The sequence below is a fragment of the Cryptomeria japonica genome, chromosome 3, assembly GCF_030272615.1.
Source record: "Cryptomeria japonica chromosome 3, Sugi_1.0, whole genome shotgun sequence".
NCBI lineage: Eukaryota > Viridiplantae > Streptophyta > Pinopsida > Cupressales > Cupressaceae > Cryptomeria > Cryptomeria japonica.
Genome location: NC_081407.1, coordinates 382,004,215 through 382,025,350, shown reverse-complemented (window position 1 = coordinate 382,025,350; position 21,136 = coordinate 382,004,215). Strand labels below are relative to the sequence as shown.

At 35.5% G+C, this 21,136-nt stretch overlaps 1 protein-coding gene across 5 annotated transcripts in view; it reads left to right on the top strand.

Moving 5' to 3' along the window:
• Window positions 1–7,376: 7,376 nt before the first annotated feature.
• LOC131044739 (uncharacterized) overlaps window positions 7,377–21,136 on the top strand; it is a 116,426-nt gene continuing 102,666 nt past the window's right edge. For 3 of the 5 annotated variants that reach the window (XM_057978146.2, XM_057978142.2, XM_057978141.2), the window contains exons 1-3: window positions 7,378–7,599; window positions 17,165–17,277; window positions 17,377–17,438. In XM_057978146.2, the coding sequence (XP_057834129.2) occupies window positions 17,173–17,277; window positions 17,377–17,438 (167 nt within the window). In that variant the 5' untranslated portion in view covers window positions 7,378–7,599; window positions 17,165–17,172. Of the gene's footprint in view, window positions 7,600–17,164; window positions 17,278–17,376; window positions 17,439–21,136 lie in introns of all 5 variants that reach the window. The other 2 variants (XM_057978145.2, XM_057978144.2) reach the window with 1 other exon arrangement.

Genomic DNA, 21,136 nt, shown 5'->3' with positions numbered 1-21,136 from the left:
CAGAAGCCATTGAAGAGTATTTCAAGAACACGAAAAATACCTTTCAGATGCAAATTTAGGGTTTCCTGATTCTGCTTCACTTCACTCTCTGTCGGATGCCAAATCACCGCTTTGTGTTCTCCACTACTGCTTGCAAACTAGATTTCAATCTCTTTCAAGGTTATCCAATTTCTTGAAATCTAAGCTCAAATTGCCTTTTCTTCGCTCTACACTTGAAAACTTTTCTTCACTCGAAAACAGATAGTGAGAAATGATTTGAAAAATGCATTTATACATGTCTCTCACCTACCGTCATTAATGCTCCTCTGTTAAGGCGTAAACCCTAATTTGCCTTTTTACCATTTCCGGTCTTCTGCCAAGTGACAGGTATCGCATACCGGTTAAGGTCTTTTATCGGTGTCAACCGAGGGTTCAAAAACATTTCGCCATTTGCTCCCCCTAAGCCTTTAAGGCTTAGTTTGCCGGTTCTGATATTTCCACACTAGGTGCAAAAATCGGTTCCTCTTCCGACATTGTTGGTTTCTTCCTCCATGTTTTCTTCATGTCCCCTTGAACTTTTTCAACATCTATTTCTCCTTCCTGAGTGACCGGTATATCATCAGATATACTTTTTCTGCTTCTGCAGAATCTTGCAATGTGACCCGGTTTGTTGCAGTGATAGCAAACAAGTCCAGGTGCTTTCCAAGGTCCATTGCACATATTTCCATTCTTCCTTCTGCATGTTGCAACAGTGTGACCATGACCATGATAGATCATACAACTTTCTCTCCATCCAGTTGCCGCTTGATGGCCACCGCTTCTTGACTGATGATTGAAAACATTAAACCGGTTGTGGTTCCGGTTCATAAAAGGTTTAGGACCAGTTCCTTGGGTCCTCTGAGGATATCTTCCAGTGTTATCCATTATAGACCTGCATTCAAATGCTTTATGCCCAAACTTGTTGCATGCATAACAATGACCATTGAATTTATTGGATCTAGGTACATTGTTGATAAAATAAGGAAAATTATTGTAGGCTTTGCTCCTACATACATTGGTAGTGTGTCCTTCTTTAAGATAGTTAAAGCAAATAGGTTTGAATTTTTGCTTACCTTTTCCTTTGAGTGTCGGTTGCTTCTTTGATGCTTCAGCATTTGTTCCTGAGGATTCTCCCTCCTCATGTCCAGAAAAACCAAGACCATTGGTATTCTTTGCCGGTCTAGATGACTCAAGCTTTTGCTCTAGCTTGACAGTACTTTTGCCAAACTTAGCAAGTATTTCCTTTGACTCAAAGAGTTCTTTGGAAATAGCAGTGTTTGTCTCCATTAGACTTGCATTTTCTGAGATGGCTATGTTCAGTTCTCCTTGCATGTCTTCTTTTTCCATTATGCTCTCATGAAGGCTAGCAGTCAGTGCACTAATCTCTTGTTTCAACTTGGAGATCTCATGATCTCTATCCTTTATCCGATCTTCAGCTTTTCTCCGGTTCTCAAGCTCTTGACTAAACCTAATAGTCAGTCCTTTCAACTCCTTTCTCAGATTGGAGTTTGAATCATTTAGCTTATTTACTTCAGCAATCATGGCTTCCGTGTTAGCTTCATCTTCAGAATTGCTTTCAGATAGTTCCATCAGCTTCTCTGCATGTTCTCTCCTTTTTTCTTGAGATGCCTTGTATTTGACCATAAGATCATCATAGGCTTGCTCAGACTTAGTGAGCCGTTGAGTAAGTTCCCTCACGGTGTATTACCCCATATCTCTTTCCAAGTGGTTAAACTTATAGAAAGCTAGGCTCTGATACCAATTGATGAATACTAAGAGGGGGGGGGGTGAATTAGTATGCCAAAAATTACTGCACTAAAACACTTACACAGTCTAAAGATAAACCAGTAAAGCAGTCTAACAGTCAGACCGGTTACCACACATGCAAACCAAAATGCGAATAAAACATTCACCCACAAAAGCAATACAACCATAACACAAGATATTTGACATGGAAACTCGACTGGGAAAAACCACAGTGAGATGGAACTCACAAGTCACTATTTGCATAATAGAAACCAGACTGGTTAAGGTCTTACAATGTTCTTCACCAGAACAGATCCTGTTAGGAATCTCAATCTTTGTTAGGAGATAAGTCCAATTAAAGACTACCTTGTTGGAGGATTTTAGATTCACATGTGTGAACCACCTTGTTAGAGGATTTTACAAAGGCTTTGAGGCCTACCCGGTTAAGGGCTACAGACTTGTCAAAGATGTGAGTAATCAACAAGTGTTTGATCTATCTAATAGCACAAACTGCTTGGTTAGATCCACTATTGCTCATAGCTAATGCATTCCAGCATTGCTTCAGTCTTCTCTCTCTCTCACAGTTACAACTTGATCTTCTTAGATAAGATCGTTCTCAACTTCCACCTTAAACCCTAGCTCGACATTAACCCTTTCAGCAACAACTTAAAAACCCTAGACATGATGTCCTTTTAAAGGAATCCGATTTCATGTCGGTCCAATAGGATTACATTATAATTTCCTAGGTTCAATGAATCTAGACATACTCAGTAACACGACACAAGAAGCACCGTCAATGTGTCGGCACCGTCAAACAATCGGTGGATTGGTAACTCATCACAAAATGCCGGTTGGTAACTCATCACAGAGTATTATCGGTTCATACAAAATATCGGTTGCTGATTTGACAAAAATGAAAACTGGTAAGAATGTATTGTGTTGCTTTTCTCCCTCGTACCGCTTGTGATCTACGAACCGCTTGGGGTCGACATGCCGCTTCAGACCGGGAAACACATTCTGCAAAATCACCACTAGTCTAAAGACTAGTATACAACATACCGGTTGGAACAAATACCGGTTAAGCACAAGCTCATACATATAAAGGGGATCTCAATACAAGTGTGTGTCCATCAATGACAATCACAACATAAACAACAAAAATGCCAACATTCTCGTCTTTAGGTCTTGGAACCAACTCCCATGTTTCATTCTTCTTGATCTGAGATAGGTCTTCCTACACAACATCTAACCAACCTTTCTCTTTGCTTGCCTCTGGAAAAAAAAATGGTTTAATTTTTTATTGTAAAGAAAAATGCACTTGTTCATTAGCTTTCTCAATTGTTTTTTGGTCTAAACAACACTATCTTTATCTCTTATAGTCCAATCTTTGAAATGATTTTGTTGCACATACTTTTTCTAAGCTTTAGCATTTGTAATCTTTGTTTCACTTCTCGAGTCTTAATCACCTCTACAGATTGGTTCATCCTTGTCATCTTCATTTGGAATCCTAATAGATTGTATTGTTTCATCAACAGTCACATTGATACTTTCCATGACTCTTCTCAATATTTTTATTATAACATGTGTAAGATTGCCATTAAAAATAGCTTCTTAAGATCTACATTCAAAATTACTCAAATTTTATTCATCTCTTTTTGATGTAGCATTTGCTTCCAAATTTTTTGAGATATGTCACTAGAGTTGACCTCTTCCTTTCCACAATTCACGTGGAGTCTTAGTAATCCTTGCATTATTTTGAGCTTTGTTCAAAATATACACTGTTGTCTCACAAGCTTCTCTTTAATACATATCCGTTAACTATGTTTTCTTTAAGATAGTTTTGTCCATTTCCTAAACAGTCAATTTCTTTCTTTCCACCACTCCATTTTGCTAAGGAGTCCTAAGAGATGAATTCTATCTTCACATTTTATTCTTTGCATAGTATTCTTCATATCTATCATAAGTAAATTCTTCACCTATATCTGATCTTAAACATTAGATTGGTCTATTGGTTTCATTTCCAACCATTGCTTTAAAAGCCTTTAACTTCTGAAAAGCATCTGATTTCTTTATTAGAAAAGTAATTCAAGTCATTCTAAAATAATCATCAATAAGAATTATGAAACACCTATCACCTTATAAACTCTTAGTCCTCATAGATTAGTATGAACCAAATCTAATGTCTTTGCAATAGAATATTCCTAAGCAAGGAATCTGGTCTTTCTTTGCTTTCCTTCATGACATGTTTGCAACTTGTGGATGGAGACTTCTTAATATTAGGCGTGTCTCCTACCATTACCTCTGAGCTAATTCTCACAATATTGAATCAAAGTTGATATGTCCAAATCTTATGTGCCAAAGCCAACTCTCTTCTCTTTGTATGACAGAACAATTGTTTCCACTAACTTCACTAAGGTGTTACGCATCACTATATGTCCTACTTCCTTTTGCAACCATCTCTTTGGTATCTATTTTCCTAATTTTACATCCTTTTGTATTGAATGAGTGATATCAACCATTGTCACACATTTGACTAACACTTATCTATTGTGTTTCAATCCTTCTAAATAGAAGACATTGTAAGTTCTTGTCTTCCCACCATCAAGACCTAAAGTACCCTTTACTGACAATCTTGGCAACAAAATTATTGCCTAGATATCTCCTCCTTCAAACTTCTTGAAATTCATGAACTTTCTTTTATCTCTAGTCATGTGACTTGAGCATCCGTTGTCAATGATCCACAAATTCTTCTTCTTTTGTACATGAACTATAGTATGAGCCACTAGGGACTTCTCTTCTTTCTGTTCTTTCAGTTTATTCTTCCAAACCTCCTTGGAATCATTGTTTTGCTTTACCGAATTGTTTCCTTTAGTTTCTATCTTAGGAGTACTTAGAAAATTGCTTCTGCAATTTCTTGCAATATGTCCAAAGTTGTCGCACTTATACCCAATGATACTGAAATCAAATAATAGAGCAAAAACATTTCTACTAACACAAAGTTATTTCTTCTTATCAGACCCTTTCTACAATCAACAAACTTATGACCAAAATGATTGCAATTAAAACTATAACCAAAGAAAGAATGATTGAACCTGGTACTGAATCATTGTCCTTTTGATGTTTGTCTTTCAAATATCCTATTCCACCTCTACACTTTGAGTGAAACCATCATCCATCTTCCTACTTTCTTTAGTTGTCACACCTTGTTCAGACCTTGAACTTTTGTTCAACCATTTTCTTCCAGATTCTCATCACCTAACTTCATAGGTTGTTCAACTACCTTTCCTTTCCGATCCCCTGTAAATCCAATGTCCATTTTGATGAGGCAACCTCCAACCATCAATTATTTGATCCAAAATCTTAGTGCTTTTCCCAAACTTTAACTTGAACTGACTATTTGTTTTTTCAAGATCTCTTCTTAATGCCACAATATTTGCCTCTAGTTTTTCATGGTCATTGTCTGGGGTCAACAATCTCTCTAGAAAAACAACTTCAATCCTCTTTGCTTCTTCCACTTGGATATTCAAATCAATGACTACCTTTTTTGCCTTCTCAAGATTTAGAGACAATTTGTCTTTAGCTTTCACTTCTTCAACTATCATCTTATTTAATCTCTCGACCTCTTTTCTAGCACAATGCAACTCTTCCACAAGATCAACCTCATCATAATCATTTCTAGATTTCATTTTGGTGTGACCAATAGGAGTCTCCATCACCATGAATGGAACCTTTTCACCTTCATTTTCAAAAGTGCCTTGATCTTCTTCTTCATCAGATGAACAACATTCCTCATTCACAAAGAAAATTTTCTAATTCTTTTGAATTTTCTTCTTCTTAGTGAATGACTTCTTCCTATTCTTTTGACTTTCATTGTTAGAATCCTTGAATGGACATATAAAACCATAATATGTTCTACCTCGCAACAATTAAAACATTTGAAAGACAACTTACCCTTATACTTACCTGAACCTCTATGTAACCTCTTAACAAAGTTTGTCTCCTTTGGATTAGATTCGTCATCAAAATCAGAGTCTTCTTGCTTCTTGGACACCTTGAAATCAACATCATTTCTTGAGGATTTGTCATCATCAAATATAATCTAACAAGCAGTCAGAGACTCATGTAACTCATTCATAGTTAGTTTATTTAGATCTTTGGCTTCTTCAATTGCAACCACCTTATGATCAAACCTAGATGGTAGAGATCTAAGTATCTTCTTTACAATTACCATTTCCTTAAGTTCTTCACTTAATCCTTTGATAGAGCTAACAACTGATTCTCATCAAATCTTAGTGGAGGAAACCCTAGGTTGTGTAAGAATGTTACGCTCATAAAAATTGCAAAAAAAGAAAACCACACGAATATGTAGGTGGAAACAAGAAATGCTAAACTAAATCAATTTAAATGTAATTTTTAGTTAGATTCTAGTTGGAAATAATGTAGAAAATGCTAGGAAATGATTCACCATAATGCTAGATTTTCAAGGCTTGCTTAAATTACTTAGATTTTATAAACTATGTTTTCATTTGACTCAAATTTGTTCTTGCAAAATGATCTGGTCCATGCACTTGAACATATACCTACAAGAGCAAGCTAATACAATTTATTTGGTGGAATTTACTTGCTTTAGTCTTCCAATGTTTTAAATTAGCTAAGGATTAATAATGTTTACAAACACCTTTGAATCTATTGAATTGTGAGGGTCATGTTCTCCTCAGTCAAACCCCTTGTCAAATTGATTCAATGACACTTCAAAACAATGACTGAGGACAACATGCAAGTGTAAAATGGACCTAAGATAATTTATGGTTTGGTAAATGCTCTTTAATTTTTCTAGGTTGCCCTTTATGTTTTCAAATGGAAGAAATATATATTTTTAAAAATATAATAACATAACATAAAAATCAACACAAATGTGTGTTAGGTTAACTCACGATAACTAGTGAAAAGGTTGGTGAGATTTAAATTTGAAAGTTGAATTTTGAAATTTCATGATTTAGATCCATGACAACAAAAAATGACTTGAATCAAGTCTATACATGTGGATCTAAAATAAGATGATGAATATGACATCTAACGATTGAGACCTCTCTTTAAAGACAAATGATAATAGGATCACAATGAAACATATCATGAACTAAATTCACACACGAATAACTCACTCACAAACTCATAATTATTTCAAAATTACTAATTAACATAAACTTATAGAAAAATAATATAAATATACAATTCCATGATCACACATAATAACTAAAACATAAATTGAATAAAACTTTTCTTTCCCTTTTCCTTAATATTTGCGTGACAATGTTTTGATTCCCTATAAATTGCCACCTCTCCCCTAAAAATTTACCATGCCCATGTGTATGGATTGTTTAAGTGTACTACCAACATAATGGGAGTCCATGGCTATGGTGCAATGATAGCAATGATTAGGAAAGCCTTCATTATCATCAAATATTGCTCTGCAAAATCAAACAAAAAATCAAAATTTAAACATAAAAAATAAAATGGAAAAACAAATTACCACCTGCAAAGCGTATCGTACTAAGTTTACCGACGTGGCGTGGTCAGGTAAATTTCACGGCGATCGAGAATGAAAATAAAAATGATGCTCGGCGGTTAAGCAATATATCGCCATGTCGCCTTTACCCCGTTTTCGCTACATATCTCCTCTGAGAAACAATTTCAGGAAAGCAATTACACAGAATGAAAATAGAAGATGCTCGGCGGTTAAGCAACCCTAGTGATCGCTGTGCGTTCCAGGCCAAAGAACTTTTACGATGGGTGTTCAATAATTTCGCAGTCTTTCATTGATTGTCTCACACATATGTACGTAAGCCATGCCTTCAATTTCAGCTAGCGAGCTTGCATTTTAATCTTTATGGAGTATATACAATTTTTTTTAAATGAAATTGTTGGCTAGAACATAAATATGTGCAGATGTTAAGGAAAATGTTGCAATTAGTTCCTTGGTTAGGGCATTTGAAGCGAACAGAGATTAAGACGGGTGCAATTGGTGGTTCAGGACAAATTATTTCAATTTGGCGTCAATTATTTCAAAGTCTTTCATATCTTTTAGGTTTTACGGACAAAATATATATGCTAAAGCTCTTCTGGTTTTAATTCACAAACGCTTTGGCAAATCTTTAAGATTATTAGGTTTCAAAATTGGAAAATATTTTTATAACACGGTTCTTTTCTTTTCTTTCTCTAAACACTGGCAAACACTTTTTTATAATTGAATTCTAACCGAGTGAGAGCTATGCGACCTCGGGCTACTTCTTAGGAGTCTTCGTGTCAATATCTCAAATTCAACACACAGAGAGGCTTTACGTTGCTTGGGGTTTGAATCCTGGTCTTTCGTGTGGCAATGCTCTGTCTCAACTACTAGACGGCAATAGTGCCGAAGATATTGTTTGAGGAGAATTTGGATATTCCCTGCCTTGTCCACCCACTTTATGGAGCTCCGTGTATCTCGTCATTTTGAATTCAAGGGAGCTGCAAATACTCACCCAATGTGGAATTGTCCCAATTTTGATGGATCGAGGAGCCTGACTAAATGTTGCAATAATAGAACTTTTACGCAGTTCATTCCGAAAATTCCACAAACAATTACTCACTGCGAAAATAAACAAAAACTTTATATTTGTAAATTCCCCTTAGGCGTATATGATATATACTAGCAATTATCTTTGTTAATTGGAATGTGCCGTGCCTAGTAATTTGATGCGGTAGTTTAGCTAATTTCAATACTTTGTCATGGCTTGACTAAATTTAATGTGGTATTGAACCTATGGCTATGTCATGAGAGCCCCAAGGCTTTTACCACTCATGCTCATCTCATTGACTAACATTCTGGTAGAAGAAAGTTAATTTGAAGAACTAGAGCATGATCGAACAAGAAGTTGCTAAGGTCATTGACCTCACCTGGAAGTTCCATTCTTATGTAGAAAAATAGTCTTAACTGTTATCCCTTATTTAGTAGCCACATTCTGACTTGTTAAGACTGATATGCCAAGTCAACTCGGGCTTCGATGAGTTCTGGCACCAAGACTTGGCAAAACTAGGTGAAAACTTGGAAAGAATAGGAAATGTTACTAAAATTTAGTTTAAATTTTATTCACTGGCAAAAATCTAAAAGCCATTGTACAATTTGAATCTTTTAGCTGAAAATCTTTCCTCTTTGTAGGGTTGGTTTGGATTTTTTAATTCATAGTGAAAACTTAGTATTTTTCAGCTGACAAACCATGTCTGCGCTGCATTAACCTGTCAGTAGAGAAAGAATGGGAGTCTGCTCAAGGTTGTCTCATCATTCAATCGTCAAAGTCTGAAATCTTTAGTTGCATCCATGTTAATAAGTTACTTGAACATTCCACCGCTTGAAAAGTATTTTCTGATAAGACTGTGGATCTGCAAAACTAGAGCATAGTTAAACAAGAAGTTTTTGTGATCTTTGACCTCATATGGAAATTTCCCTTCTTGCCTTTTATGTTTTTTTCTCTTAATGTAAATGTTCAATGACCCCAGTCTTGTTGAGTCTTATTGAAGTCCAGATAGCTTACATGAGTTTGCTGAGCCTTGACAAGTCTGTCTTAGTCAGTAAATTTGGACTCAGGTCACTCAGTACTCAGAAACAAGGTTTTTGAAAGACAAGGCAAGTCTTAATTTTATGATTATGTTTGTGGTCTATATAATTTATTAGTGCTTATGATGCCTATGTTGCGAGTCTCGTATATTTATGACAGAAAACAGAGTTATCCAGAAGTAATGTGAAAAAAGTGCCTCATATAACATTGGCCATGATTTAGCCCTGTCAAATATTCCAAAATGAAGTGTTTATTCAATGTGTGATGTGAGTCTGAATATTCATTGTTGTTGTGTTTCTTCTGTATTTTTATTAGTGTTCATTGCTTCAGAATGAACTTGGTATTGGAATCACAGTGATACACAGTCTAAGGTTTTTATTTTGTTTATAGTATGGTTATAATGTGAGAAGGTGCTTTCTAGTTTACTTATTATGGATTGCGCATTACCTGTTTGATCATGATAATGTGTTTGAGCTCATGTAGGTGCATCTTAGTTTTGTGAAGTTTCTGAAAGCCAATTGTAAAAATGTAAGTATTCAAATTGGTATTTGTATGATAGATTTTCTTGAATACCTATCTTGTGGTCATTATGTTTGCTGTCTATTTTTTGTTTCTGGTAAGACCCCTTTTTGCAATTTTGTTAAGATTCATTCTTTGTATCAATTTCTAATTTTTTTGTTTCTCCCTCTTTGTAGACTCGTAAATATATGTGACCAATGCACACAAACAGAGGCGCTTTGTTCTCACTATTGTGTCTAGCTGTAGTTTCTGTTTTTTATTGTATTCTTTTTTAATTAAAAAATTATTGGTAGTTCAAAGAATTTGTCAAGCATTGGCCAAAACATCAACATTGTCAAGTTCCCTGTACAAGAGTTGCACAATTAGAGACCACATAATTTTCAACTTAAACTCACGAATCACATGTCAAGCATGTTCTAACAACGCATGGGTGAACAAAATCAAGTTGTGTCTATCTCTTCATCCATATTTTGTTGAAATAATAAGTTGGACACAAGATATCCATTCTCCATTGTGGTGGCACAACTTGAGGGCATACATCAAGATATAATCATTTTGTCAAGCCACAAAAAATTAGGATATTGGAATTGCATATAAATGCTCAATCCTTTAGCTAGTTGTGGTTTCACATCTAACTTCTATGCACAATATAAAATATAACTATTGATAGTTGGAAAGTTTTTAAAGTGCTATGCTTAAGCCATTTCACTCCCTTAGTTTTAAATGGGAGCTAGTGGCATGTTGGCTTCATCTTCATGAGACATCTTGACATTAAATCCAACACTACGTTGATCAATTCAGTCCCCTCTTTATCAAGTTATAGGTGCAAGACCTTGAAAGAGATATTTAAGAAGTGCTTGTTGCACGTTTAAGATCTTCACATGACTTTTGTAAAGCTTTCATCTTTGTCAGCCTCTAATTTGGTAGCATCCAAAGGAACTTTTGAAGCTTAATTAATGTTTTTGTCTCAAGAAAAGGAGCTCATTTTATATCCCTATCAACTTCTGTAACTGTGCTAGTTCATCTTTGAAGAACAGAAGTTTATCCTAGAGTGACTCCACTAAGGGGCCATCTTCATCTAGTTAGATAGAAGAATTTTTTGCACTTTTCACAAGGACAATGAAGATTCACTAGAAGTATCATATCCTTCAATTGGAGAAGGCAAAGGCCCATCTAGTTGCACAAAAGTCTCAACTTGGAGATTCTATCATACTCAACTTATCTTAGTGGTCAATGATTATAATGTAAAGAATAGGAAAACTCTTGTAAAATTTTTACTCATAACTTCTTAAATGAAAGGATCATGAAGAATCTGCTTTGCTAGGGTTTTATGAGTTTTTGCTTTTGTCCTTTCTCTTCAATGCTCTTGGTGCTTGCTCTTACTATTCTTTTGATTTACCCTCAATGGTTTCTAGTAGGGAGGATCTATCCCTACACTTATTTAGAATTGTGCTTAGAGGATTTGGCACCGCAATTTGTTAGATGGAAATCAATGTATTGCTATTGGTTGTTGGTAATTGCAAGATCAATCGGTGTAGAAATAGTTTGAACTTTTGAAGGACACTCCAATCATCAACATTGATGTCCATGAATTTTGAAAGAATATGCCTTCCCTACATGGTAGAAGCCTAGTGTGTAGATTCCTTGGCATGTAGTTATCTCTTGAAGACCTATGCTTGGGGGCTCAAAGGACTTGGAAAACAAATGGAGATTATGATTTACATGCTTGTGTTACATCAAGATGGTATTTTATTGCTTTATTTGTTAATGGATTTGATAGGGATATGATCTTTGATGGAGGTCCCCATTTATTTCAAAATTCTACTGTCTTCATAAAGAATAAGTGGAAATTCAATATTTAGGAAATGTTCTCTATTGATTATTGGCTTGTTGGATCAATTTATGCCAAGCATGTTTGTCACTCATTAATGTCTATCAACTGCAGTCCACCTAGGACAAGATTCATTATTGAGGCCAAATTAAAAATATTTTGAGAATGGATGAAGAAGCCAAGTGGATTGTTGTGGGAGATTCTAGTGTTAGATTTGTTCTTCTGAAAAGCAGCATGGATATCCTTCACTTCTTAATAATGAGGGTCTTCTTGCTTTCCTCAAAGATTCTAGCCCATGGGATATCCAATCAATGAAGTGCTGGCTTACGTAGACCAATAGAAGAAAAGGAAGAAATTGAATCCTGGCCAGGATTCATACATTCTTGGCTTCTACCTTGTGGTAGGATCCCTTGTTTTGTTAAATGTCAATGCTCTATAGAAGCCCATGTTGGTTAACCAAGCTGCTTATCTTAATTACAACTTGAAGGACGGTTTGTTTTATAGAATAACTCAGCTCTACATATTTGTCATCCCCTCTCACCAACTTCAGGTAAAGGAGGCTCACTTGTATTCCATTGTGGGAGATTTTGGCATGCAAAAAACTTTCCGAAATCTTTAGCACTAGTTTGGTTGACCTTTACTTGGGAATGGGTTGGGGATGTCATTTGTCATTGTTCTTTTGAGGTTAGTCTATCTCTATTCACATGTTTCCCACTCCCTTAATGAATATATCAATATAAAAACTCTTGCATGCAGTCCTGTGTTCATCTAAGCATTGAACCATTCAAAACACACTTTTTCATTTTGCTCTGGTATTTGCTTTCCTTGACTTGACAGAAGTCATTGATCTTGAGAGTGAAATTTCCCATTATGCTATAAGTGCGAGTGGGGCGTACAACTTGAAGTAGCACTTGTCTCATAACTCCGATCAGCTCTGCATTTGTGTCAGGCTCTATCACCAGTTTAGCTGAAGGAGGCTCATTCTTACTCTTATGGTGGACATTTTGGCATAGAAAAGTCTTTTCAACATCTTTAGAATTATTTTGATTGGCTTCTACCTAGAATTAAGTTGAGGATTTCATCTCTCTCTGCTCTCTTTGAAGTCAGTCAAACTCTATTCTAATTTAGTTTAAACTCTCTAACCAGAAGCTTGGATTGTTGAAAACATCATGAGTACCTTGGAAGTTTGCAGGAATCTATTTCCGTGGACCTTGTTAGTGGTCTTCCCACATGCAACTCTATTGCGTACAACTTTGAGATCATGTTGCTGAGTTTAGAAAATATAGATCTTTATTCAGTACAGCAACATACTTGATTTTCTAATGCTTGCTGATTTGTTTATCAAACATGTTTGAAGAAATTTTGGGTTGCCATTGATAATCACTCATGGATACTATTTGTTCAGATCATCTAGAAATTTCTCATCTTTTGTGGCCCATTATTTGATCTTTTAGAAGATCTTTATATTAGAATGGAAAAGATCTTTTTCTTATAATGTTATTTGACTATGTTGCCAGTTTCAGTTTGCTGTTTGCTGATTTTTTTTTGGGTTTGATCGTAGAGTCTATATAATATAAAAAATATATAAAAGTAGCCATAATTTGCACAGAATGTACAAAATTAAATATAGAACTGAAAATACAATTCAAATTTTATAATTTAATGTCATTTTTCAAAATCTTAAATGTTAAATATAAATCAAAATGATTTATAAGTCCAACTGCATATGGGTTATCAATGCAAATCGATAATCATTATATTCCTTCATTAGGAGCATCGATATCATAAGCTGGTTCATTTGAGCCATAAGCAACACTGGGCTAGGGCCACTCCCACTGGTTGTACTGCAGCCTTGTGTAGCAACCGTGTGCCTTCCATTCTCAATTGAGACAAAAGAAAGCTGGTTGTACAAGAGAAGTATCCAAGTCGGTATGCTCAAAGGCTAAATTTGAATGCCTTGTTGTGTCCTCCTTATACTTGATTTGCTTGAGTGAGAGGAGGTGCAAGTTGGATTGCACATGCACCAACTCTTTAGCCTTTTTTGCTGCCAACTGGTTGCCCTTAATTTATTGGACTAAGGATTACATACTTTAGTTGTGCTTGGCTGAAAATAAACTTGTAACATGTTGGGATTCAAGACAAAGTCAACACAACATTTAAAATTACCATTACCAAAGAAAAGTAAGAAAATAAAAAAATAAAAAATACATTCCTACGATGGAACTTTGATGGAAAAGAAAATAAAAATAAAAAAATACATTCCTACGATGGAACTTTGATGGCAAGAGGCTGCAGGTAAACATGTATTTGGGGATGGAGGTAACACCATATATGTGGGTTCTTGTACTTGTGAAGAAGAGTACTAAGGCTATGATTTTTTGAAGCTATAATTTTTTTGATCTTGCCCATAACAATTTTCTTTACACATGGATTAGGGATGAGTCTAGTAAATGCCACCTTGTACGCTTTTCTAACATTAATCTCTTTGTATGGCGGAACCCTCTTGGGCAAATAAGTTTTTGTGCAGTAATACTTAGGGGTGGAAGCTAATGCTAGGGGTTTTTGCTCCTTAGCTGCTGTTGTGCCCCTTCTATTTTTTCTCTCATTGAATTAATGCTGTCATATATCTACCTCAAATGCTGTTTCTTCCTATCAACCAACCAGATCATACTCATGATGGTGTCAGTGAGACTTAACACATATTCCACATGAGTCCATCAGTCATTGTTTAGGAGCTGTACTTGGAAAATTTGAGCCTTATTTGTATTTAACATATATTCCATAGGTTGATGTTTACCATGACACTGAGTGCCTTTCGCACAAGTAATTTCAAGAAAATTGGGGATTTAAACAATTTAATAGTGTTAAAAGATAAGAACAAATTAAATAAATTCCAAGTTAAAAACTTAAAAGATCATCTGCTTCATTTAATTAAAATTTCAAAAATAATGTCGATCATGTAATTAAAAATGTAGATTATAATTTTTAAATTTGAAGTAAGTCAAAAAATAAATTTAAAATTTCATAAAGTTACCTTCAATAACTCCAACTTGTAGAAGGACCTATAGATGGCTTGTGGCATATGATGATTAGTTATAATAGTTGAATCTTAATAGCCTTAGTTGTTTCATGCAAACTCTGCAAGTGCTCTCCAAGTTGCCGAGTACTCTCTGTTTTTTTTGCTCTGTGAGTTTTTACAAGTTCAACTCATGAGCTTTTATGACATAGTAAAAGCATTGGTAAAAATGCCTATGCAGGTAAAATGTTGGTTAAAAACATGTTTTTCACTGGCTATAAAACCATGCATTTTCTCTTTGAGATATCAATTTTCAATTTAATACATTTTGTAATTGAATTTTGCAGAATATACATGTTTTTTAAGAAATTTTAATTTTCAGTACTTTCTAATTTGCCAAGTTTTTGTCGAGTATTTATGGAGTGGAAAATTTTGGGCTTGTCAAGTACTGTCCGAGTCTGTGAACTATAGTTTCATGTACTTGATTTTTGTGCCATGCTCTTGCATCACCAAGTGAAGTGAGTGGAAGGCACATGGTATCCAAAATGTGTGCTTGTATCTAGCGTCAAACAACAATCTTGCAAAAGCATTGACTATTATGAATTTGATAATGGTGTCCATTATGTGCTTGTATGTAGCCTCAAGCAATGATCTTGCAACTTAGCAAGTTTGAGCATTGTCCATTATGACTGATGATATTTTGGGGCTCCATAGTGCCAAACCGTTCTATGAGATGTTGGTTATGAAGTTTGCACCTTCACTTGCTTCTCACAACCGATTGCCCTAAAAATTAGGTGGTTATTTTTGCAATATTTCCATCTATAAGAGATGGACACCCTTGTTTCAGCTAGTGAATCCCAAATGGGCTGCAATAAAGTGTCTACAAACTTTCTTTCCATGGCCAATAAAACGGTGCATACCATTTCATAGCTAGGATTCATGTACCACATAGGTGCCTCATTTATCCCCCTCACCATTTATTACTAATGTGGTGATCTTATGAGATTGGCAAAAATACAATGCACAATGTGCTTATTGTTAGTGCCCCTTGCCTTGTTTTGAAATACCATTTGTAATGGGCTTGCATCCTTAGTTCTTTTGCTGGAAAGAGAGGCTATTTCATCTTCAAAGATGTTGTCATAAGAAATGGATTTGTTGTCATAAGAAATGGATGTGTGGTAGTCACTATTGACTACTTGAGAATGATAGGTGGTTTGTGATATAATTTCTTTGCCAAAGGATGATACTTCATTAGATTTATCGGTTGTATTATCTGCTTCCTCTTACTTTTTGACATAAGCAAGAATTTATCTTTTTGACAACCCATTTTTATTCTCCACAAGCCCTAATCCCTTGCCCAGCAGTCACATATAAGTGGGCATCTACTGGCCTATAGGAACTCCTATACTTGTTCTAGCACTCATTACAGCACTAGAGATAACCCCTACTTTCTGCAAGCTGCTGAATCATTGTTGTTTCATGCAATGAAAACTGGTCAAATTTGGAAGTCCTCAATCCTTGGCTAACAAAGCTAGAACTCCCAACCATTGTAGACTATAGTTGTATCTACACATTTTGAAATAAACAAATATAAGAAAATAAAATAACAATAATGTAACCCTAGGCACATTACTTGTTAAAAAAAAAAGCAGCGCTTGTGGAGCTTGGAATTTAAAAAAAACAACTTACAAACACAAAATAAATGCTTACCATGAATGAATATTCAATATTTTCCTTTATGCAAGCTCCTTGATCTTCTTAAAACCTATCTAACACTCCTTGAGGCATAGGAATAGGAAGGCCCTGATGTATGAATACAAAACTACTTGTAGCCCTGAGCTCACTAGAAATGGAATTTTGGCCGAGGACAGAGATGTAGGAGTGTATTTACACTTGGTTTTGTGTTGTTAGTGTCGCAGACTCACTTTTCAGGATCAGTTAGAAATTTAGAATATTTATTTTTTTGGCTTTTAATTTTTTGTTTTAATGAATCTTTTTTTGGAACCCATTAACTTCGCCCAGGGTCTCACCTGGGCCTGTACAATAGGCTGGGTACGGTCTGAGGACCAAATCTGAACTGGACCCAGATTGAGATCTTTACCTTGCTCACCATTCTGGGTTTGTCAGGGTTCGTAGTAAATCTGGCTACAAGGTTATTTGATAAAAGCAGTTATGGTATATCTTTTACGTGAAGTTCTTAAATTCATCTTGATTCTATACAAATGTATCTATCTTTTGATTTGAACAAGAAAGAAATAAAGCACTCAGTTTCTAAATAATGTGAGATATTTACAGCAACAAACTAAAGAAAGAAAAAATGAAGGTCAAGGCCTTTCTGTTTTACTCAATTTGCTTAAATTTTTTAGATGCTGCCAAACATCTAGTAATCTATAACTATCTTTCAGATTATTTGATTTCTATTTGTTTTGTACTTTGGCACAGTTTACCAGATGGCATTGTCTCCTCATGTAGAAGTAGAAGCTGCCAAATTTCTTCAGAAGTTGATACAGGAATCAACAGATGAACCTGCCAAATTGGCAACCAAACTTTTTGTAGTAAGAATAGTTGATTTTCACATTAATGGCATGTTGTAACAGCTCTATTTTGTAATGCAATTTATTCAGTTATTTTACAATTTGGTGATCTGCGTGTAGATATGCCACCACATGAAACTGAGTGGAAAAGAGCATTCCTTACCTTATCAAGTAATATCCAGGTGAGATGTTATAAAAATTAACACATGCTTTTAATGAAGCTAATCAACCTACTGATGCTTTTCCATGCTTAGTGTTTTCCTTTTGGATTGAGCTGGTTATGATAAATTGTTAACTTTCCTTGCAACCTGTGTATTACATTCTCAAGTTTTTAACTGCTAAAAGCAATCTCTTATTAAGGATTTAAATTTCCTTAGGACTTTAGATGCCCTTTATGTAAGGGATGCATCTGACCATTGTTTTAGTAATTCAAATTTATTTGAGATTAAACATATTTAATCTCTATGTTCTAGATTTAGACACTAAAAGAAAGTATTTGACCTTATTAGGGAAAATGAAGCGAAAGACATAAAAATGCATCATAGGATTTTTCATTTTTTTTTCCATGATTTGCACTGTAAAGCATGCAACTTCTTTCATTTTTTTTCCCCTTTCTTTGCCATAGATAAATTCACTGTTATTGTTAATTGATTAAGTTTATGGTCTGCAATTGTTAAAAACAGAAAGAATAACTTCAAAATGATGATTAGGAACCAACATTTAGATTTCGTTCAATTAGGTATTCTATCCCTTTAAAGTTGCAGTGATATGGAAGTATATGGTATAAAAAATGTTCTTTTGTGTATGCTATGTAAGTTTACTTATAGCCAGAAAAATGAAAAGTACATTAACCATCATAGATAGATATAATTTACTCAGTGCAAGTTGTATGCAGTGCCTTATAAGAGAGCCTAAGGCATTGAGTATGAGATTTCAGCTGAGGTATAGATAATAAAAGCCATAACAATGTAGTTTTTGTATAACTGGCTGCAAGGAAATGCAATTAAGTTGGAAGTTTATGTCACCAATAATCATGATCAGCCATTGTTATCATTGCCTAATATTTTCCAGAAACTGAAAGACTAATTTTTTGTTTTGAGTGGAGTTGATGGCTGTAGCTTGTGGGGACATTTTGTGCAGTCCTGAGCAAGTGATAAGTATAAAAAATGGAGTTGCAAATGCATAGATTTACGTTTATGATTGTACCAATAAATAGGACAGAATTGAAGACTTTCAATGTCCATGAGATCAAAGAAGGCATGGGACAGAAAGAAGTCAAGGGAAGCCACCCAATAAGGGCACAAGATAATAATCTGTACTTAGTTGCTATGATAGAGGGGGAATAATAGATGGGCATGTTCTTGGGAAGGCCCACAACATTAACATTGTAATAGAAAGTGTCAAAAGGAATTCTAGTCTGGTGAATATCAGAGGGTTTCTAAGGGAAGAATGGAAGAGGGTAGACAGGCAATAGGGAGAAAGAAGAAAGAAAGTAAAACAAGAAGATTTACAGCTAGAAGAAATAACTTGAAAGGAGCAAACAAAAGCACCACTACAAGCTATAACTATATTAAAGGAATATTAAAGCAAGATTTCAGCTAAGAAATGGGTGAATCCAAAGTGGATAAACCCTAAATTGTTAAGAGGATAAAACTATGCATTATAAACATTACAAATAATCATGATAAAGGAAGGCCCCTGCCAATGAAGATGGAAGAGAAAGCAACAGTTGCCCCTCATCTACATTTAGTCTTGGTTCCCTTGTCATTGATCCTTGTGAAAGAGCCACTACAAGATCAGAAAGTATCCATGGATTATAGGCAAGACTAAATGTGTCAATTTGAGTGATTGTAGCAGGATGTAAAGAGTGTCTCCTGAAAACAGTCCAAATCTCTAAGGTTGATGATCTTTCCAGTAGTAGAAGGGAAGCTAGTGATATGCACTTGGCTGTATCTCGTTGAATGTGGTGAGTTTTGATAATTGCTCCTGTATACCAAAGAACACATGACCTACAATGTCTTGATTGAGTCAAGGAGGATGAAGGTACTCAAGTATCTGCATATGGAGCACAGCACAGCCTCATTGATCTCTCACCATCCATGTGGATAATTATAGAATTCAAGACATACTGAACATTTTTAACCAGTTAAAAGAGGGTGAAGAAAGTATTCAACACAGTAGTCCTTAGGATTCCCTGCAGAATTTGATGCACAAAGGTGACTGCTTCCCAGAGTTAATAGGCCAAGTATCTCTAATCAAGAAAAGAAAATAAGATGGTGACACTCCTGAATTTCTATAGAAGCAGTGCTTTCTCCCTTGAATCTCATAGTTGATGGGATGCCTAAAAATAAAGTGATCCACTGTTTGTACATCCCTGAGCAGCATTGGAAACATATCCTGTTATCTTGGGGAATGTGGTCATCAGTCTTAATTTTGCAACTTATGATAATAAAACCTTGATCGGCCAAGAGAAATCTAGAGGCCACACGTCTAATGGCTGAATATTGTTGGGGTGCATGGTGATGCCATCACCAATTTTCAGAAAATTCTCAGCATTGAATGCCTTAGGGCTACACGGCTGAGGGGGAGGGAACCAAAATACTGTCATAAATTTCCGGCATGCATCCTCCTTGAAAACTTCATAAATAACCTACTTTTTTTGCAATGAGAAAAAGGGGTTAAGATAAAGACCACTGACTGGAGGAAGGTCAGTGAAAATACCACTAGACTGGACAAGCATATATATAGTCTTTGAATATTGACAGTGTTACCATTTAGATCAATCACTTATTCCGAATTGATTAATGCAGATCTGAACTTCAGTATGACTCTATTCAATTTGTTTTAGGAACAGCATTAGCATAAATAAGTGAAGTGCTTGCCAAAGTGCTGGAAATGTAAACAACAATGTTCATAATCAAACTACATAATAAGTTTACTACAATAGATATTATGGAGAAACCCTCAAGTAGTGAACACTGCAGCAAATTAGGGCTGTACCTCTTTCCAGTCACCAAAATCCATGAAGACTACAATCCAATCTCTATGCTGGAGCATCCAAGATTGCTGTAGAACATCTGTAACACCTCTACAATGATCATCTTGCTCTACTTGGCATCAACACTGAAAACAACATGCAGCACTTTCTGCAGACAGGTTCAATGCCTATGAATGCCAAATATATGACCCCATTATACTTATGCTAATGTTTGGCTATCAAGCAGACACAGGAGCTCCAAAAAACTTTCCATCTCAACAGTTGGGTGCTTATAGCCTTGAATGTGTCAGCTTCCATTCTGGGTGGCTGGTCTTCCGTGGTGGTTATTTTATTTCATTGGTTATGTAGTGTTGTATTTGGTAGCTACCAAATGCACCACTCTTTGCATGATTCCTGGTGGCATTTATGTCAGCTGCCAAATATGCCTCATATTGCTGATTTCCAGAATTACATGGGCCACTGGGATCCATATTCGTAAGGGCTCTCCACTTTTATCTTGGTGCCAGTCTGTCTATTCTTTTGTTTCCCCATTGTTATCCACTTTCAAATTTGGTAGTTTGAGTGGTTTGTTTGAAGTTTCGATGTGTTTTTGGCCTTTCTTCATGTCAGTTGGATTGAAACTGATAAATCTCAGTTAAGATGCTATCATTGTCCAGGTAGAGTCAAAGAAGGAACCCCCTCTAAAGAATAAAAGGTTAAATATGGGTAGCTTCTCCCGCCTAATGTAACATTTCCAGTTGACCTAAGTCTATGTAGATAGAGCGAGCTCTTAGATGTTCTCAAGACAAATAGGCTGGGTAACAAACTCAGTCTGGAAAGTCGAACTGCCTGTTTGCCACTGTTTATGTTCTTAAGCAAAGATAATGCACAACCTCTACATAT